Source organism: Dermacentor variabilis, unplaced genomic scaffold, assembly GCF_050947875.1.
Source record: "Dermacentor variabilis isolate Ectoservices unplaced genomic scaffold, ASM5094787v1 scaffold_18, whole genome shotgun sequence".
NCBI lineage: Eukaryota > Metazoa > Arthropoda > Arachnida > Ixodida > Ixodidae > Dermacentor > Dermacentor variabilis.
This window is the reverse complement of record NW_027460346.1, coordinates 8342214-8358381: the sequence shown is the minus strand read 5'-3', so window position 1 is coordinate 8358381 and position 16168 is coordinate 8342214. Positions and strand designations below refer to the sequence as shown.

General features: G+C 50.4%; 1 protein-coding gene across 1 annotated transcript; it reads right to left on the bottom strand.

The window, feature by feature from the left end:
• Positions 1-13059: 13059 nt before the first annotated feature.
• On the bottom strand, positions 13060-15114 carry LOC142568390 (uncharacterized). Its single transcript, XM_075678387.1, has one exon. It carries the CDS (start codon positions 15102-15104, stop codon positions 13125-13127), a length of 1980 nt encoding a protein of 659 aa, XP_075534502.1. The 5' UTR covers positions 15105-15114; the 3' UTR covers positions 13060-13124.
• Positions 15115-16168: the final 1054 nt, after the last annotated feature.

Below are 16168 nucleotides of genomic sequence, written 5' to 3'. Positions count from 1 at the left end.
AGGAAAAGCCTTCGTTTCCGCATAGCGGGTTAAATAGTCTGTGGCGATGATGAACCATGAACCAAAAGATTGCATTACTGAACAAGGACATTGAGCACCACTGTGTGGTACTCTCCAGCCAACAATGGGACGAAGTATGTGCAAGGGCCGACGGCAGCATGACATATGGAAAAACTTGGAACCTACTCAAACACCTTCTTAACAAAGGTCAAACCAGGAGCTCCCAGACCAAGGCGGCTGACAAGATAGTGAAACGTGAACTCAAAAACTCCAACGAGCAGGAATCGATGGCAAGACTTGCCGAAAGATACATGCCACTCTCGAGCAGCCACGAAAACGAGGCCGAGGCACCCGGTTCCCCGTACACGGGAGCGGACAACCCCGACCTCGATGAACCCTTCACACTGGAAGAAATCAGGACCGTCCTTCAAAACCTAAATGGCACATCGGCCCCAGGTCCAAACGGTATTAGTAATAAGGCCCTTCGTAACTTGGACGAAGACTCCATCCGGTTCCTAGCGGATCAAATCAATCAGGTCTGGGCTTCCGGCAGGGTCCCACCAGAATGGAAGAACGCCACCACGGTTCTCATTCCAAAGCCCAACCAGCCCTCGGGCGTCGAGAACCTCAGACCCATATCACTCACGTCGTGCGTGGGTAAGGCGGCGGAACACGCCATTCAGAACAGAATCTCCAGATTCCTCGAAAACAAGGGACTGTTACCACACACCCTCATCGGATTTAGACCCGGTCTATCAACTCAAGACACCATGATTTTAATCAAGCACCAAATCATTGACGACCCCATTAGAAATGCCAAGGTTGGATCTAGAGAAAGCGTTCGATAACCTCTCTCACCAATACATTGTGGACACCATTTCCGAACTCAACCTCGGAGCTAGATTCCACTCGTACGTCAAGTCATTCTTCGATAACAGGACGGCTACGCTCCGATTTGCCGACCTCTCCACGGAGACACTCTCGCTGGGGAGCAGGGGCACCCCCCAAGGCTCGGTCATCTCCCCTATGCTTTTCAACCTTACCATGGCGGAACTTGCTGAGAAACTAGGACAGATCCACGGGCTCGAGCACACCATATACGCAGATGACATCACCATGTGGGTGTCCAAAGGAACCCCGGGCATGGTGCAGGACATCTTGCAAGAAGCAGTGAACGCCATAGAGGAATTTCTAATTCCCACAGGACTCAGATGCTCACCTATCAAGTCGGAGCTGCTCGTACGCAGACCAACGCAGAAGGGCCGCAGGCCATACTCGTCAGGCTTCGATTATAATCAGGAAATTACCGTACGAACCACTTCGGGACACGCCATACCGTGCGTCGACAAAATCAGAGTCCTGGGTATGATCATAGAGACTAAAGACGTCAATGCCTCTACGGTTCAGAAGCTCATCACCAAAACCAACAACGCTATTGGGCTCATCAGAAGAATTGCCAATAGACACAGGGGCCTCAAGGAACATAATCTCATCAAACTCATACACGCGTTCGTCACCTGTCACTTCGCACACGTTGCGGCAATGCTCAATTGGACACGATCCGAAAGAGACAGACTGAATGCCCAAATGAGAAAGGTCACCAAGCAAGCCCTCGGCATTCCAACCAGCACCAGCAACGAGAAGCTGGGGCACCTGGGCATGCACAACACCCTGGAAGAAATCGCCGAAGCCCAGCAGCGCGCCCAGCTTGCTAGGCTTTCGACGACGCCTCCGGGGCGCACGATCCTAGAGAAGCTAGGCTTTGCACAAGGAGACATAGAAAAAGACTTTGCGGACCTCCCACGGGACATCCGCGCCAGGATCACGGTCCGCCCTATACCCAGAAACGTACACCCCGAAAACAACAGGGGCAGACGACAAGCGAGAGGACAATTCCTTCTTAACCAAGCCTTGGCGAACCGTGAACGCTCAGCTTTTGTGGACGCGGCGGCATACACGGGAAACAAAGCTTTCGCAGTGGCGGTTGTGGACGGCCGCGGATCTACAAGATATGCAGCCACGGTAATTGCAAGAAAGCCTGAACAGGCCCAACAGGTTGCGATCGCTGTTGCGCTCACCGACGACAATCTTTCCCATATCTACAGCGACTCCATAGCCGCTATCAGAGCTTTCCAAAAGGGCACGGTCTGCGCACAGGCTCTCAAAATTGTTTCAAAGAAAGAGATTAAGAACCACTTCATATACTGGTTCCCGGCACACTTAGGACCAAAGATCGGCGACGTCCCCAACCTTAACGAGGCGGCCCACGAGGCTGCGCGCGCGCTTACAGACCGCGCGGCTTCACCCGACCACTCGGAGAATAAGGACGCGCCCACTACATACAATGAAATCACTAAACACTACTACCTACAACGCAGACAATATAGCACGCCACACCGCACGCTCACTCGAGCTCAAGCGGTTACACTCAGAATGCTACAAACAGACACATACCCCACGCAAAACAGATTACACCATTACATGCCTGAGCTCTACGACAAGTCTTATTGCACCAATTGCAATACATCCCTTAACGTATATCATTTACTCTGGCCGTGCTAGCAAACTCACATAAACTCCGAACCGGACAAGCGCAAGTTTGAAAAAGCAATCCGGAGCGAAGAACTCGCTCCCCAACTCTGGGCTGTCCAGCAGGTCCACGACGCCGCCAGGAAACTCAACCTCCCGGTTCCGTCGTGGGAGACGCCCGCTCCATGAGAGCCCAAAGCTCTCGTGGCCTGCAGGACCTGAATAAAGTTGATTTCCTTCCTTCCTTTCATTGCGTCATCTCGCTTTTGCAGTAAGTTGTTTCCTTTTGTTTGCAGAAAGGATTTTGCTGTTTCTTGCGTTAAGAATATTGTTAGCAAGACGTTTGTTATGCTGGGTGAGAGCATTTTGCACGTGTAGCATAGAATATGAGCCCTGGCGCCCGTTTATCGTGCAGCCACCCTTTTGTTTTTGCCCCCGTCTTTTCCGGAAGAGCAAGTGCATTACTTACAACGCGTAATTTTCCAAAAGTTCCTCGCAACACCTTCAGTGTAAAGCACAGAATTTGTTATTTATAGCTCACCCGTACCATGACACAAACGTTTTATTTGGTGCGGCTCGAGCAGTCTAATGCGCATTTGGGATCGTTTTGTGAAGGATGTTTAGCTCACTGTATGTGCTCGATGCATGCGCCTGGGCCGCTTCGCATGGTGCCAGTTTTACTTGACTCGTTGCTTGTCATGACACCTGCTGTGGTTGCTTAGTGGCTATGGTGTGGGGCTGCTGAACGCGACGTCGCGGGATCGAATCCCAGCCAAGGCTGCTGTATTTCGATGGGGCGGACACACCAGTGTACGTAGAGTTAGGTGCACGTTCAAGAACCTCAGGTGGTCGAAATTTCCGCAGTCCCACACTACGGCGTGCTTCATAACCAGATCCTGGTTTTGGCATGTAAAACCCCTTCATTTTTGTTTGTCATCGCTGAAATATTCTTGTTGCGGTCTGTGTCTGTCTGTGCCTTTCTCAAGTGAGTGATCCAGTATTTTTTCTGTGCAATTCCCAATGTAAACAAGATAAAATTTTTTTTTGTATGAAACCACTTACTTCCTATTGTGCGCAACTGAGAAAAGCGGCTCAAAAATGGCAGTTGCAATAAAAGCAGGTTTGATCGCATTATTTTTCTAATATACACTAGCTAATTCAGCCTTGCTTAGGTTCTTCGAGAATCTTGGCAGTCTTTCCGCTGAAAAGTTCGCGATGTGCGAGTTTATTACGCCTCTATGTACGGCATGCTTAAAAATGAAATATGAAAGCTCTTGTGCGCCAATATGGACGACGTAGTTGAACATTTTCAACAGCCAAAGGTAAACCAGAATCGAAGCATCACTATCGAAACCGAAACCAAAACAGAGCTAAACCCATAATTACTTTGTTTAGCGCGAAACAACGGACACAAGAGAGACGACAGCACAGAGCGCCATGTACTGTCGTCTCTCTTGTGTCCGTTGTTTCGCGCTAAACAAAGTAATCATGGATTCTCACCAATTAGCTCGTTAAGGCATTGTGCAGAGCTAAACCACGCGTCCAAAATCTCGGAAGAGAAAATTAGCGGTCTGACCAGCCGCTAACCGGCAATGCATTAGCTCGGGCGCAGGAGTGTCCGCTCTTTACCTATATGTTTCTCTATGTTAGTGGTACGTCAGGTTTCAGTAAACATTCACCGGAATTTTATCTTTCGTTCCCAGCCAGGCAAATCTCCGTCAAATGTATACTTTTTAGACCAAATAAGGTTTACTGCGAACGGCAGTTATGAGCTAGGAATTGCGCGGAACTTGTTCTTCCAATCCTAAAAATTCTCATGCAATATAAAAAAAGAAAAGCAAGAAGAATAAACGATGGCGTGTATGAAAATCGAACCGCGTTTGTGCTTCATGCCAACCGCACTAAACAGAATACTCTACGGCAGCCTCTTCTTTTTCTTAATTTAATTCTGCGCCCGCCTTCTATAATGATCAACCGTTATAGTTCAATATACCTTCGAGCTGACGATCAAGCCGGTCAAGATCAACCATCATAGTTCAATATAAGCAAGAACGTGTGCCAATACATTACTGTTGCCGGCTGAGCAGATTGTCTGCGCTGCTCAGAATGATGCGCATTTGGGAAGAAAAGGGTTTAGGAACGGCGGGTGTCAGGCCAAAGATGAGTAATAAATACAAATATACAGATCTAACCCACAGGTTGGTGAAGCGATGCTTTCGAGCAGCGACTGATCCAATGCTATAAAACTAAATGCGATGCCCGCAGTTGTATTTAATATTTTCCCATGTGCAACGTAATATCTCATGCAAGATGTTTATGTGTGTGCCCCGCACAGATCACAACTTTAATGCCATGCAAATGCTTGTTTGTGCACTACACCGTTCCCAAGCTATGCCGAAGTGGGAACAGTAGTACATGTGTATGGACACCGTGAGACATCGACACATAGATATCACCAGGAAGAAGGCGTCGTTTGATGATTGTCTAGCGCAGAGCGGTAATCGCCCAGGGAGAGGTATGACGCGAAAGACAGTGGTGTGGCTTACCCCCGTTTCACTCCTGCAAATAAATACAGGCGCACTCGCATGTTCGCACGCGCTACGACACGTGACGCACGTGCAAGTCGTCGCAAAGAGCAAGTTGGCGTTGGTGCGCGACAAAAATAACCGAGAAGCCGGCAAATTGTAGCAGATTGGTAGCTAAGGAACTGGGCAGGACGACAAAAAACGGGCAAACGAAGAGAGGTGGGAAACAGACCGGACATATGTTGTGCTCGCAGCCAACATTAAAAAAATTATTATTGAAAGGGCATGCTTGGATACGCGGCTAGCAACAACACAGTGCTTACGCAGATACCCGCGCCCTGTGCGAATGGGTGAGAGGGAAGCCATCTCGAGCCAACAAGTCAATATGGCGCTCTACGACGAGAGACGCGCTGCAGAATTCGGGGACGAACGCGTCCCTTAGACTCCGCGGTGGACCTTGCAGAGCAAGCTGAAGGTTTATGAAGAATGAAATCGCGTTGAATCACAAGACACAAGCTCCTCGACCCCGTGGAAACGCGCCTCGGCGCCACAGCACCATGACAGACGCGGAGCAAATTTCCGCGGCGAACGCGACTTGTAGATTCGATACCTTCATCGTCAGCTCGAATAAAGTGCGCGGGTTCACCTTTTTATAAAGAAATTGTGCATTTGCGATGCTGCTAGCGTGCCAAGCGCCTCAAAGCATTGGCTCGCACGAGTGAAACCTGTAAGCGTGTTTAGTTCCGCGTTTCCGGGCATGCGCCTCGAGACTATACTGGCTGTTGCTCAACACGTGCTCCTACGTTGGGACGGGTAGGCTGAGCCTCACCGCCGCGTCGTGGGCCCTCGGGACGGGCCTGAGTTTATGTAGGTCTGAGCTGCTGAGCATGGATGAGCATGAGCATGGAGCTGCATTCCTCTTCGGTCGTGTGTTGAGGACTCTGTAATGGGAGGGGAGTATCAGAGCATGCGATCTAACGTAGAAGCGGCGCCACATCTCGTCACGTTGGATCAAATTCTTCGGTGAACTGGCTGTCGGAATAAAGACTAGGGTCCGACCTGGTGTGAAGCATGCTCTAGAGAGCTTCTCATGAGGAAGGGAGAAGACCCTCCTGCTCAACTGATAATGTTTGCTGATCTCATGAAAACTGAGTAGAACGTGGGGCGATCTCGTTGAGGTTGGCCATGGAGGCCAGATGTGATCCGAGGTGAGGCGTACACCAGATGATTGTGTGAGGAGAAATATCCCTATGACCTAAAATTCGAGTTGCTTCAACTGATACCGATTCGGACGCAAAGACCCCGACCGCTGCTCGTGAGTCAGTGTAGATCTGTTACTTAGAATCGTCAAAGAGAGCGAGGGCGATAGCTACCTGCTCAGCCTTAGCGGGAGTGGCGTTCCTCATAGAAGCAGAGTGGAGAACCAAACCTGTGTGATCAACCGTGACTCAGTGGAACGGAAGAAATTTGTCTGATTTGGGCCGTAGAGTGGCCAAAACACTATTTTAATCGCGCCCCCTATAGTGTACTCAAGTCTTTTGAAAATTTAGGCCATTCTTCGCTGGAACAGCCTCTCTTCCTTTTCGATGTTCCATTCCAAGGGCTAATGCCCTAGCGAAGCTCCTTTCATGTCGACCGGTTCCGTACAGCACGAGTATCTTTTATCGGGCGTCCTCGTCCGCCGGGGCAATTCGCCACCTCTGACGCTCTCGGGCCCACAATATACTCCTGGCCCCCATAGGCCGAGCCCTTATAGCGTCGTGGACCTCCGTGGCCAGATAGCAAATTTGACGAACCGTCGGCCTGGAGAGAGGCGTCGTTAATTGCCGCGCTGCTCGCGCCGTTTCCGTCCTCCGGCGCGGCCCCCCCATCTTATCTGAGTACCGCCCTGCAACAGCTTACGGGTCATCTTACGTTGTTTTAGCGTGCTCTCTGCCCCGCTGTAAAGGCGACCGCGGGAAGGCGGTCGCGGATGCTTATCGTGACTCGCAGCGAGGTGGAGCGCACTTCCGCCGAGCGCGCGTGGAAACTAACGCACACAACCGACGATTCCACGAGCGAAACATGACTGCGCTGCACAGTATACTCGCGAAACCAACTACAACGCGCCCCCTTTTGTTGTGCTGCTTTTTCGCTGAGTATGTAGGGTATCGTTTCGCTTTTGTGCCATGATCCGCAATCTAAAACAGTCTATATCGAAGTTTACAGCGTTGCCCTCAATATATGGGCCGGATCTATATTCAAAATGATAAACTAAAGAGCCCTCTTTTGAAGTGAAGTTTTCTTTGATGACTCCCGCACTTTGGGGGGGGGGGGGGTAGGGCTGACCGTGGATGCTGCTGCTGTCTTGCTGATGCGGTCATACAAAAAAATAAAAATAAATAGCGTGCTCGACCATGGAATCCAACCTCGGTCCCCTACCGCAGCAGCCTGATGCTCTAGTCATTAGGCCACATTAGGTTTCACTGCTTCTTTGCACAAACCAACACAGAGTAAAATTGTTAAAAACGAGTCAGCCCATATTTGCCGACACAATAGGACTGAAATTTCTTGAATGCAACCGAGTCCTCAAGCACTGTAATTCCATCAGGTAGCGCCATATGAATTTGTCTGTACTGCCCGACACTTTCTGTGATGTTTTCACGTACTTAGCAGCAGCAGCAAACGACTTTATTGGGGTCCTGAGGAGCTAAGCGGGGGCCTGCAGGTCCCTACCTAGCCATTGGCTAGCCCCATGTCGGAACAGAGAGGCCATGCCTCTCCGCTCGTTCACGGGCCCTCTGGACAGCCAGGAGCTGGACGTCCTGCCTCGGGTCTGTGATGGCCTTCGTCCAGTCTTCTTCTGTATCAAAATCCTGTAACACAGGGCACTGCCAGAGCATGTGATTCAATGAGCTAAATTCAGTGCCACAATCTGGGCAGAGTGGATCGACGTCCGGGTGGAGGATGTTCAAAAAGCCCCTAGAGGGGTAGGACCCTGTCTGGAGCATGCGAAGCGTGCTAGCTTGTGGCCTGTTGAGTTTATGATGGGGGAAAGGAAAACTCTGCCTATTCCCTCTGTAATGAGAGGTGATTTCATGAAAAGTAACCAGTGGATCACTGTGGACGAGCTCTCCCGAACTCTCCCGAGACACCATCCCGTCGCGGCATACAAAACCTCGCGCACGGTCGTGGGCTATCTCATTGGGGTTCAGGTGACCCGGTAATACGTCTGGTCCCATGTGAGCTGGGAACCAGACTATGTGGTGAACAATGTCAGAGGGGTGTTTGCCGTTTAGAATCCTGGCTGCTTCTTTGGCTATCAATCCCGATGCGAACGCTCTAACAGCTGCTCGGGAGTCCGTGTACACCGTAGTGCGTTTTGAGTCCCGTAATCCGAGAGCTATAGCAGCCTGTTCTGCAACATCGACCGAGGAGGTTTTCAGCGAGGCTGCCGAGAGGAGTTCTCCCCTGTCATCGACTACGGCTACGGAGAACCTGTTGGCACTGGCGTGTCGCGCCGCGTCAACAAAGGTCTCCGTTCCGGATATGTTCTTTAGGAAAGTTCTAGCCCTCGCTAACCTTCGACCTTTATTGTGTTGGGGGTGGACATTTCTTGGAAAAGGGTCTACAATAAAGGAGTTCCTTGTCTGAATATCAAGTTGCGTGATATTTCCCTGGTTGAAGCTAGGACGGAGGCCTGCCGCATCCAGAAGTTTTCTGCCTGCTTTGGAGTTTGATAATCTAATAATTTGTGCTGATCTTTGTGCTTCTATTAATTCCGAAGTTGTGTTGTGTACTCCCAATGTCATGAGTTTCTCTGTGCTAGCCGTGATTGGCACGCCGATCCCCCTTTTGATACTTTTGCGCATAAGCGTGTCTAATTTATCCATTTCTGTTTTCGTCCAATTGAGGGCCGCGACTATGTAAATGACATGGCTGATGAGGAAAGCATGGTGAGCCCTAAGGAGTATATCCTCGCCTATGCCACTTTTCTTGTTGGACACTCTCATAATTAATCTAATAATGTTTTCAGTTTTCGTGGTGAGTTGGGCTATAGTCTTAGCGTTGCATCCCTTTGAGTTTATTGAAAGCCCTAGTATTTTGATAGAGTCGACTCTCGGGATGGTGTGCCCATCTCTGGCACGAACGCTAATGGGCACCTGATCGAGTGGGGTGAGTCCCCTAGCACCTCGTCTAGCCTGTCTGTACAGCAGGAGTTCCGACTTTCCAGGCGAGAGTGCCAGTCCCGTACCTTTCAAGAAAGACTCTGTAACATCCAGAGCCTCCTGTAGAGCTTGTTCGACCGTAGCCTCCGATCCTCCAGGACACCAGATTGTAATATCGTCAGCATATAATGCATGACCTACGTAAGGAATTGCTGCAAGGCTTTCCGACAACTTGCGCATTGCTATATTAAACAGAAGGGGTGAGATAACTGCCCCTTGGGGAGTACCCCTGTTTCCGAGTGTGAAATATTCCGAGACTGATTGCCTCAACTTTATCGCCGCCGTCCTGCTCTCGAGGAAGGATGCAACGAAGGAGAAGAATTTAACTCCTAAGTTGAAGGTCGATATCTCGTGAAGGATATAGTCATGTGCAATTGTATCGAATGCCTTGGATAGATCCAGTGCGAGGACCCCTTTTACATCTTTGCTTTGAGAGTCGATTATCTGTGTTTTGAGCAGGAGCATGACATCCTGCGTTGAAAGCAAGGGCCTGAAACCAACCATATTGTACGGGAATAGTTCGTTGCGCTCAATATGTCTCGATTTTTTTTAATTATGGGGTTTTACGTACCAAAGCCACTTTATGATTATGAGGCACGCCGTAGTGGAGGACTCCGGAAATTTCGACCACCTGGGGTTCTTTAACGTACCTAAATCTATGCACACGGGTGTTTTCGCATTTCGCCCCCATCAAAATGCGGCCGCCGTGGCCAGGATTCGGTCCCGCGGCCTCGTGCTCAGCAGCCCAACACCATAGCCACTGAGCAACCATGGCGGAGTTTTTTTTTCACGTACTGACATCAGCTTGCAATGTATTACCTGCATATGCGTTTTTCACAAGCCGGGCAGGCCAAAGAGCATAGTCTGGTGGTGAGGCATTTTCGTGGTATAAACTGGTAGAAAAATGGCGCCGTACGTATCTAGTGGTAGCTCTTCGTTCCACATCAACACCTCTGTCAACATCTCTGTCAAGATGTCGACTATCAGATTTTTCTGTCACATATTTGAGCAGCGTTTCTTAAAAAAATTATGCAAGGACCTTATTGATGCACTCACGCTAGAACCTATATATCGATTGACACAGCGTGGAGGACAAGGAATAAATGATTTAAAGAGGGTTAAAAAGTGCCAGTCATTCTTCAAATCGCGTACGAACACTCTACCAATGAAAACATGGCTGAGCGGAAGTAGGTTTGCCCATACCGCGGGGACACTCTCTCTACTCTGAACCTGAGGCCATTGAGCATGTTTTACTAGAATGCTTGGACCCAGTCATTCAACGGGACATTATACTTATACCTTCCTATGCTGAAGCTGGCTGCTGCTCATATTCCATGTCTGCAAATAAACATGCAGAATCACGATGAATGCCCATCACTGCCGAACCATGTATCTATATTTAATCCTCAGGAGCAGGATACTCTGTGAATAAGTGCTGTCGCTCTGTCCCTTTATACCTCGCCTCCCTTCACTTCGTCTTCACTCAATGGCTTTAGCTCCGAAAAGCTTTTTCCCCCATTTTATTGGCTTATGTTACTAAATTTTTTTTGGATCGTCGGCAACGACGACCCCTATTCTTTTATCTTTGATTGGCGTTCTATGCCCGTTATGTCTTCGGATGGGGCGGGCTTACCCCACATTTCTTTTAGTAGTCGTTTTCGCCCTGGGAGAAAAACTAAGCAAGAGACATTATACAGAAGGCTAATAAAAAGACATTGACCCGCCGTGGATGCTCAGTAGCTATGGTATTGGGCTGCGAAGCACGACGTCGCGGGATCGAATCCCGACCACGGCGGCCGCACTTCGATGGGGGTGAAATGCCAAGACACCCGTTTACTTGGATTTAGGTGCACTTTAAAGAACCCAAGGTGGTCCAAATTAATCCGGAGTCCCTCGCTACGGCGTGGCTCATAATCAGATAGTGGTTTTGGTGCGTAAATCCTGATGATTTAATCAATTTAGGAAAAGGAGATTAGGCCACAATCGTATACGCATACTCCAATCGTTGCCAACGCCAACCAGCTCTTTGAGATGATCACCACGTGTGGCACGTCGCGTAGCACGGGTGCGCGAGTGCGCATGCGCGGGCAGCCGAGCAGACGCGACAGTACTGCGTTTGGACTGCTTGTCACGAGGAGGGGAAACTGTGCTTCAGTGCATAAAACAGGGTTCCCCTAAAAGAAGTAACTGGAACGTTAATGCATTTCGTCAGACACATTGAAAATGAATATCATGAAACTGGTGCAGTCAAGAGAATTAATTCGTTCCAAGTGGTTAAGCTTTGCGAACTCACCGGCTATAATTCGTAGATTTAAAAATGTGCCGTAAAATATTTAAATAATAAGTTAGCTGGGTTATTAGGTTACTTATTTAATTAGGCATACTGATTTTTCGCACAACTTATGGCAGCCTCGTCGAGTAATTTAGATCAAGGGATAGAATCGTGCTGTCTGCCACAGGCAATTTTTAAACAATTTGGACCTTACAAAAAAAAAGATAGAAACACACACGCACACCCGGTGTAATGCTTCCCACGACGATAACTGCCTTTAAGGGGGTTTCGGCCGTATTTTTGTATATTGTGATGTCACCTATTTTAAGCAGGAGTGTCTATTAGGTTAGTTCGTATTGCGTTCTAACTAGAGTACCTTAGCGGATAACATTGCAACAAACAAACACAGAAAAGACAAGGAGGAGCACTACTGTAAACAGTTTATGAACATGAGACCATCACAATAACCACGACGTAACAAAATGACCTCGAGTCAAAGAGCGGCAATTATCAAGTCGTACTCGGCAGCGTTGAAGCATGTGATCTCCTCGCGGATATAGATGGGACATTCTTTTTGATAAAATGCATGTACGAAAAACCAACCGAGACGCGCTGTCGTTGATCTTGCCTAGAATCTCCCGAAGTCACGCTTCCTCACGTCCACACGCACTGAGACCAAATGTGCGCATTCGTCGCTCACTTTAAGTCAAGGCCGTCGTTTGCGCGTCGCTTGCCTGGTCGATGCAAAGTTTTCCGCACGTTATTCGTATGAGCATGAACAATGCATGAATCTATCCGCCTTCAAACGCAGGCCTCGCGCGAACACAAGCCTCGATCCTGCGTTGAATCGAAACTAATTCGTTCCCCAGCCCACATTGGCTGGCCATAATTACTAACGGGAAACGGAACCCAATATATCAAAACTGCATAAATCAAACATTGGCTACCCAAAATCATATTCTTTGGGGGTGCGAGGACTTACCCCCTCCAAGGTCGCTCCTGCCAGCTCCCTCACAACAGACGTGGGAGGAGCTGCTGAGAACGCCAGATCCAAAACTACAAAAAGCCCTCATTGCCTGGGCCGAAAGGGTCGGTCCTTTCGAGGGGCCATCCTTGGACTCGGGCCTGCCAGAGCTTACCTGAGCAGAATTTTTTAAAAATTGTTACCACCACCATTCACAATGCAGGTGGAACGTTTAATGAAGGGACTCCTTATGTATTGCTGGGCGCCTTTGTTTGCTCCTAGCTCAAATCCTACCAACGAGCTTTAACAGCATGTTAGGGGCTGAGAATACCAGACGAACGTCGTGTGTGCCTGCAGCCTTCTTGAAGTTGCGAGAAATTTGCCTAAGTACGGCTTTACGTCTGGCCACCCATTCAAAGAATGGGCCCTTTCCCTTCTGGCTCCGTATTTCGCCCTTTGTAAGTGATGACTCGGCCAGAGCAATAACGACAAACGTACCAAGACTAGTAGATCGACCTTTAGTTTGTGAGCGTCATTAGTATGCTGTTGTTGTTGTTAAAAACTTTATTTAAACAGAGGTGTTCGGGCCACGTAGGCCCCTGGGCCCCCGCACGACCGTAGTCCACTCAAGTGTTTATGTTCCGTAGGTCCATAACACTGGCAGCCCGGCTGGTCGCGATGGTCTGCGTTGCCGAGTCCTCAGAGCGGAGCACGGTCTCCCAGTCCTCCCACGATGTCAGGTGCTCCAGGCCCCGCGGGGGAGGGTCCGCCGGGCAAAGCGAGAGGATGTGGATGGCGGATGCGAACGGTTCGGGACAGAGGGCGCAGGCGGGCGTGGGGAAAGAGGGATGGTAATGGGATAGGGTGACAGGGGAGGGGAGTGTATGGGTCTGGAGTCGCCTCCACAGTGTCGCATGCCTGTTGTCTAGGGATGGGTGAGGTGGGGGGTAGATCTGACGTGCTGCTCTATAAGCCTGCGTCAGATCGCTGAAAGAGTGCATGCGCTCCTTCGTGAATCCCGGATCGGAGGCCACCTGAGCCCGGTTAATAGAACCTCGGGCTAAAAGGTTGGCAGCCTCGTTTCCGGGATTCCCGGAGTGCGCAGGCACCCATATCAGCTCCACATGGCGGGGTGGAGGTGCAACGGGCGAGTCCAGTATGCAAAAAGCAGGAACATGGACTCGGCCTCGTGCAAAATTTAGTATAGCTGTTTTTGAATCTGTTATTATGTACCGGGCTTCCGTATGGGTGATGGCAATGGCAATCGCAGCTTCCTCTGCAGCTTCTGGGGAAGTGTGTGGGGGGAGGGGTAGTGTGATGAGTGGGGAGAGGGAGGAGTCCACCACGGCGGCAACCGCTTGCTCTCCCATGCATGCGGCGTCCACCCATACGGCGTCCGGTTCGGGGCCGTAATAGCGATGGAGCGCCTTAGCTCGAGCTCGGCGGCGCGCCTCGTGGTGTTGTGGATGCATGTTCCTCGGGAGCGGCTTAATAAGCAGCTCCCGGTGGATGTGGCGTGGGGTGGCGAGTTGTGTAGGGTCGTTGGCCGGTATCCGGATCCCGAGGGAGTCCAGGATGTGCCGCCCAGTGGATGTTCGTGTCAGGCGAATGTATTGCGCCTGTCGGTGGGTTTCTACAAGTTCCCCGATAGTGTTGTGGAGGCCCAGGCCGAGTAGTCTGTCTGTGGGTGTATTAATGGGTAGTTTTAATGCTACTTTGTACGCCTTGCGTATTAATGCATCTAGGGCATTAGTATCGTGTCGGGATAAGTGTAAATATGGGGTTGTGTAAAGCACACGGCTGAGGACGAAGGCATGGATGAGGCGACATAGGTCGCGCTCCTTCATGCCTCTGTGGTGGGCTGAAACCCGGCGAATGAGGTGCGAAATCGCACCTGCAATCTGCTTGAGTTTCTTCAGGGTGGTGGTGTTTTTACCATCACTCTGGATATGGAGTCCCAGTACTCGGAGGGTTTCAACCTCCGGCACTGGGCGTCCGTCCAGCTCGATCGTGATGGGGGAGCATGGGGAGCAGCGATTACGAGGTCTGATGAGTAATAGTTCGGATTTTTCTGGTGAGCAAGAAAGACCGATACTGGCAGCATAATTTTGGGTCAGGGTGGCTGCAGATTGGAGAGTGTCCTCTATGCCACCGTCACTGCCGTGGGTAGTCCACAGCGTGATGTCGTCGGCATAGAGGGTGTGTTTGAGATGGGGTATGATTGCCAATTGTCGGGCCAGGGGGATTAGGGTGATATTAAATAGAAAGGGGGACAGAACGGACCCTTGCGGGGTGCCAACACTCCGTAAAGTAAAAGAGAGGGAGGTGAGTGGGCCAAAGTGTATCTGAGCTGTGCGGTCGGTCAGGAATGCTTGAATGTAGGTGTACGTACGTGCACCCACATTCAGTGGCGAGAGAGCAGTCATGATCGCATGGTGTTCTACGCGATCAAAGGCTTTGGAGAGGTCCAAAGCCAAGACTGCCTTTGTGTGACCCGGGATAAGGGGGTCGAAAATGTCGTGCGTAAGTTGTAGCATGGCATCCTGCGCGGATAAATGGGGGCGGAAGCCCACCATGCTGTGAGGGTAAAGGTCGTTTTCCGCCATGTATTGTGTGAGTCTCGATAATGCTACATGCTCGAAAAGCTTTCCGAGGCATGAGGTTAGCGAGATCGGGCGAAGGTTTTGGAGTGTAAGTGGTTTGTTGGGTTTGGGTATGAAAATAACCTTCGCATGACGCCAGGACTGGGGGAGGGTGCCCTCCCTCCAACACTGGTTGAAGTAGTCCGTAATATGTGTGATGGATTGATCATCCAGATTACGAAGCATAGATTTGGTTACCTGGTCGGCGCCAGGTGCGGAGCTGGTACGGAGAGTCAGGAGGGCCGCTCTGACTTCCATCTCCGTTATGTCCGTGTCGAGTGTGGGGTTGGGCTGCCCTGTGTAGGGAGGTAAGCGAGTTGGTGTGCCTGGGGAGGTGTAGGTTTTTTGAAGTGTATCTATAAGGCTGTCAGGGTTGTCCATGCGTGCGTGGACGAGTCTTGTTACATGGTGTTGTGTTGCTGTTTTTGTCTGCGTCGGATCTATAAGGTGGCGGAGGAGCTGCCAGGCCCGCTTGGTGGACAGGTTCCCAGCAATGCCGTCGCATATCTGGCCCCAGTTGGACCGGCACAGCTCCTCAGAATGTTGTTGGATTTGGGTTTGCAGCGCGGCTAGCCGCTTTTTAAGTGTCCTGTTTAGCTTATTCTTCTTCCACCGTTCTAGGAGGCTGCGAGAGGCCTCCCAGAGGTGGGCCAGTCGGGTGTCTAATGTAGGGGTCTCTGCAGGGGTTTCAATGAGTTTTGTGTTGCATTGGACGTCATCCTGGAGTGATTTCACCCAGGTGTCGATATCGGAAATAGGGGTGTCAGAGCGGGCCGCCCGAGTAGTGCGGAGAGAGTCCCAGTTTATGAGTTTGTGTGTCATGTAAGTGTGACGGGGTTGTTTGTATGGGACAGTGACCTGTATAATGTAATGATCGCTGCCTAGTGTGTATTGTGTTCTGGTCCAGGTGACGCCTCGGAGGGAGTGGGTCAGCACCAGGTCCGGGCTGGTGTCCATGCTGACGCTATTTCCGATCCGAGTGGGCGTCAGGAAGTTGTTGTGTACGGTGAGGTGGAGGTTCTGGAGGA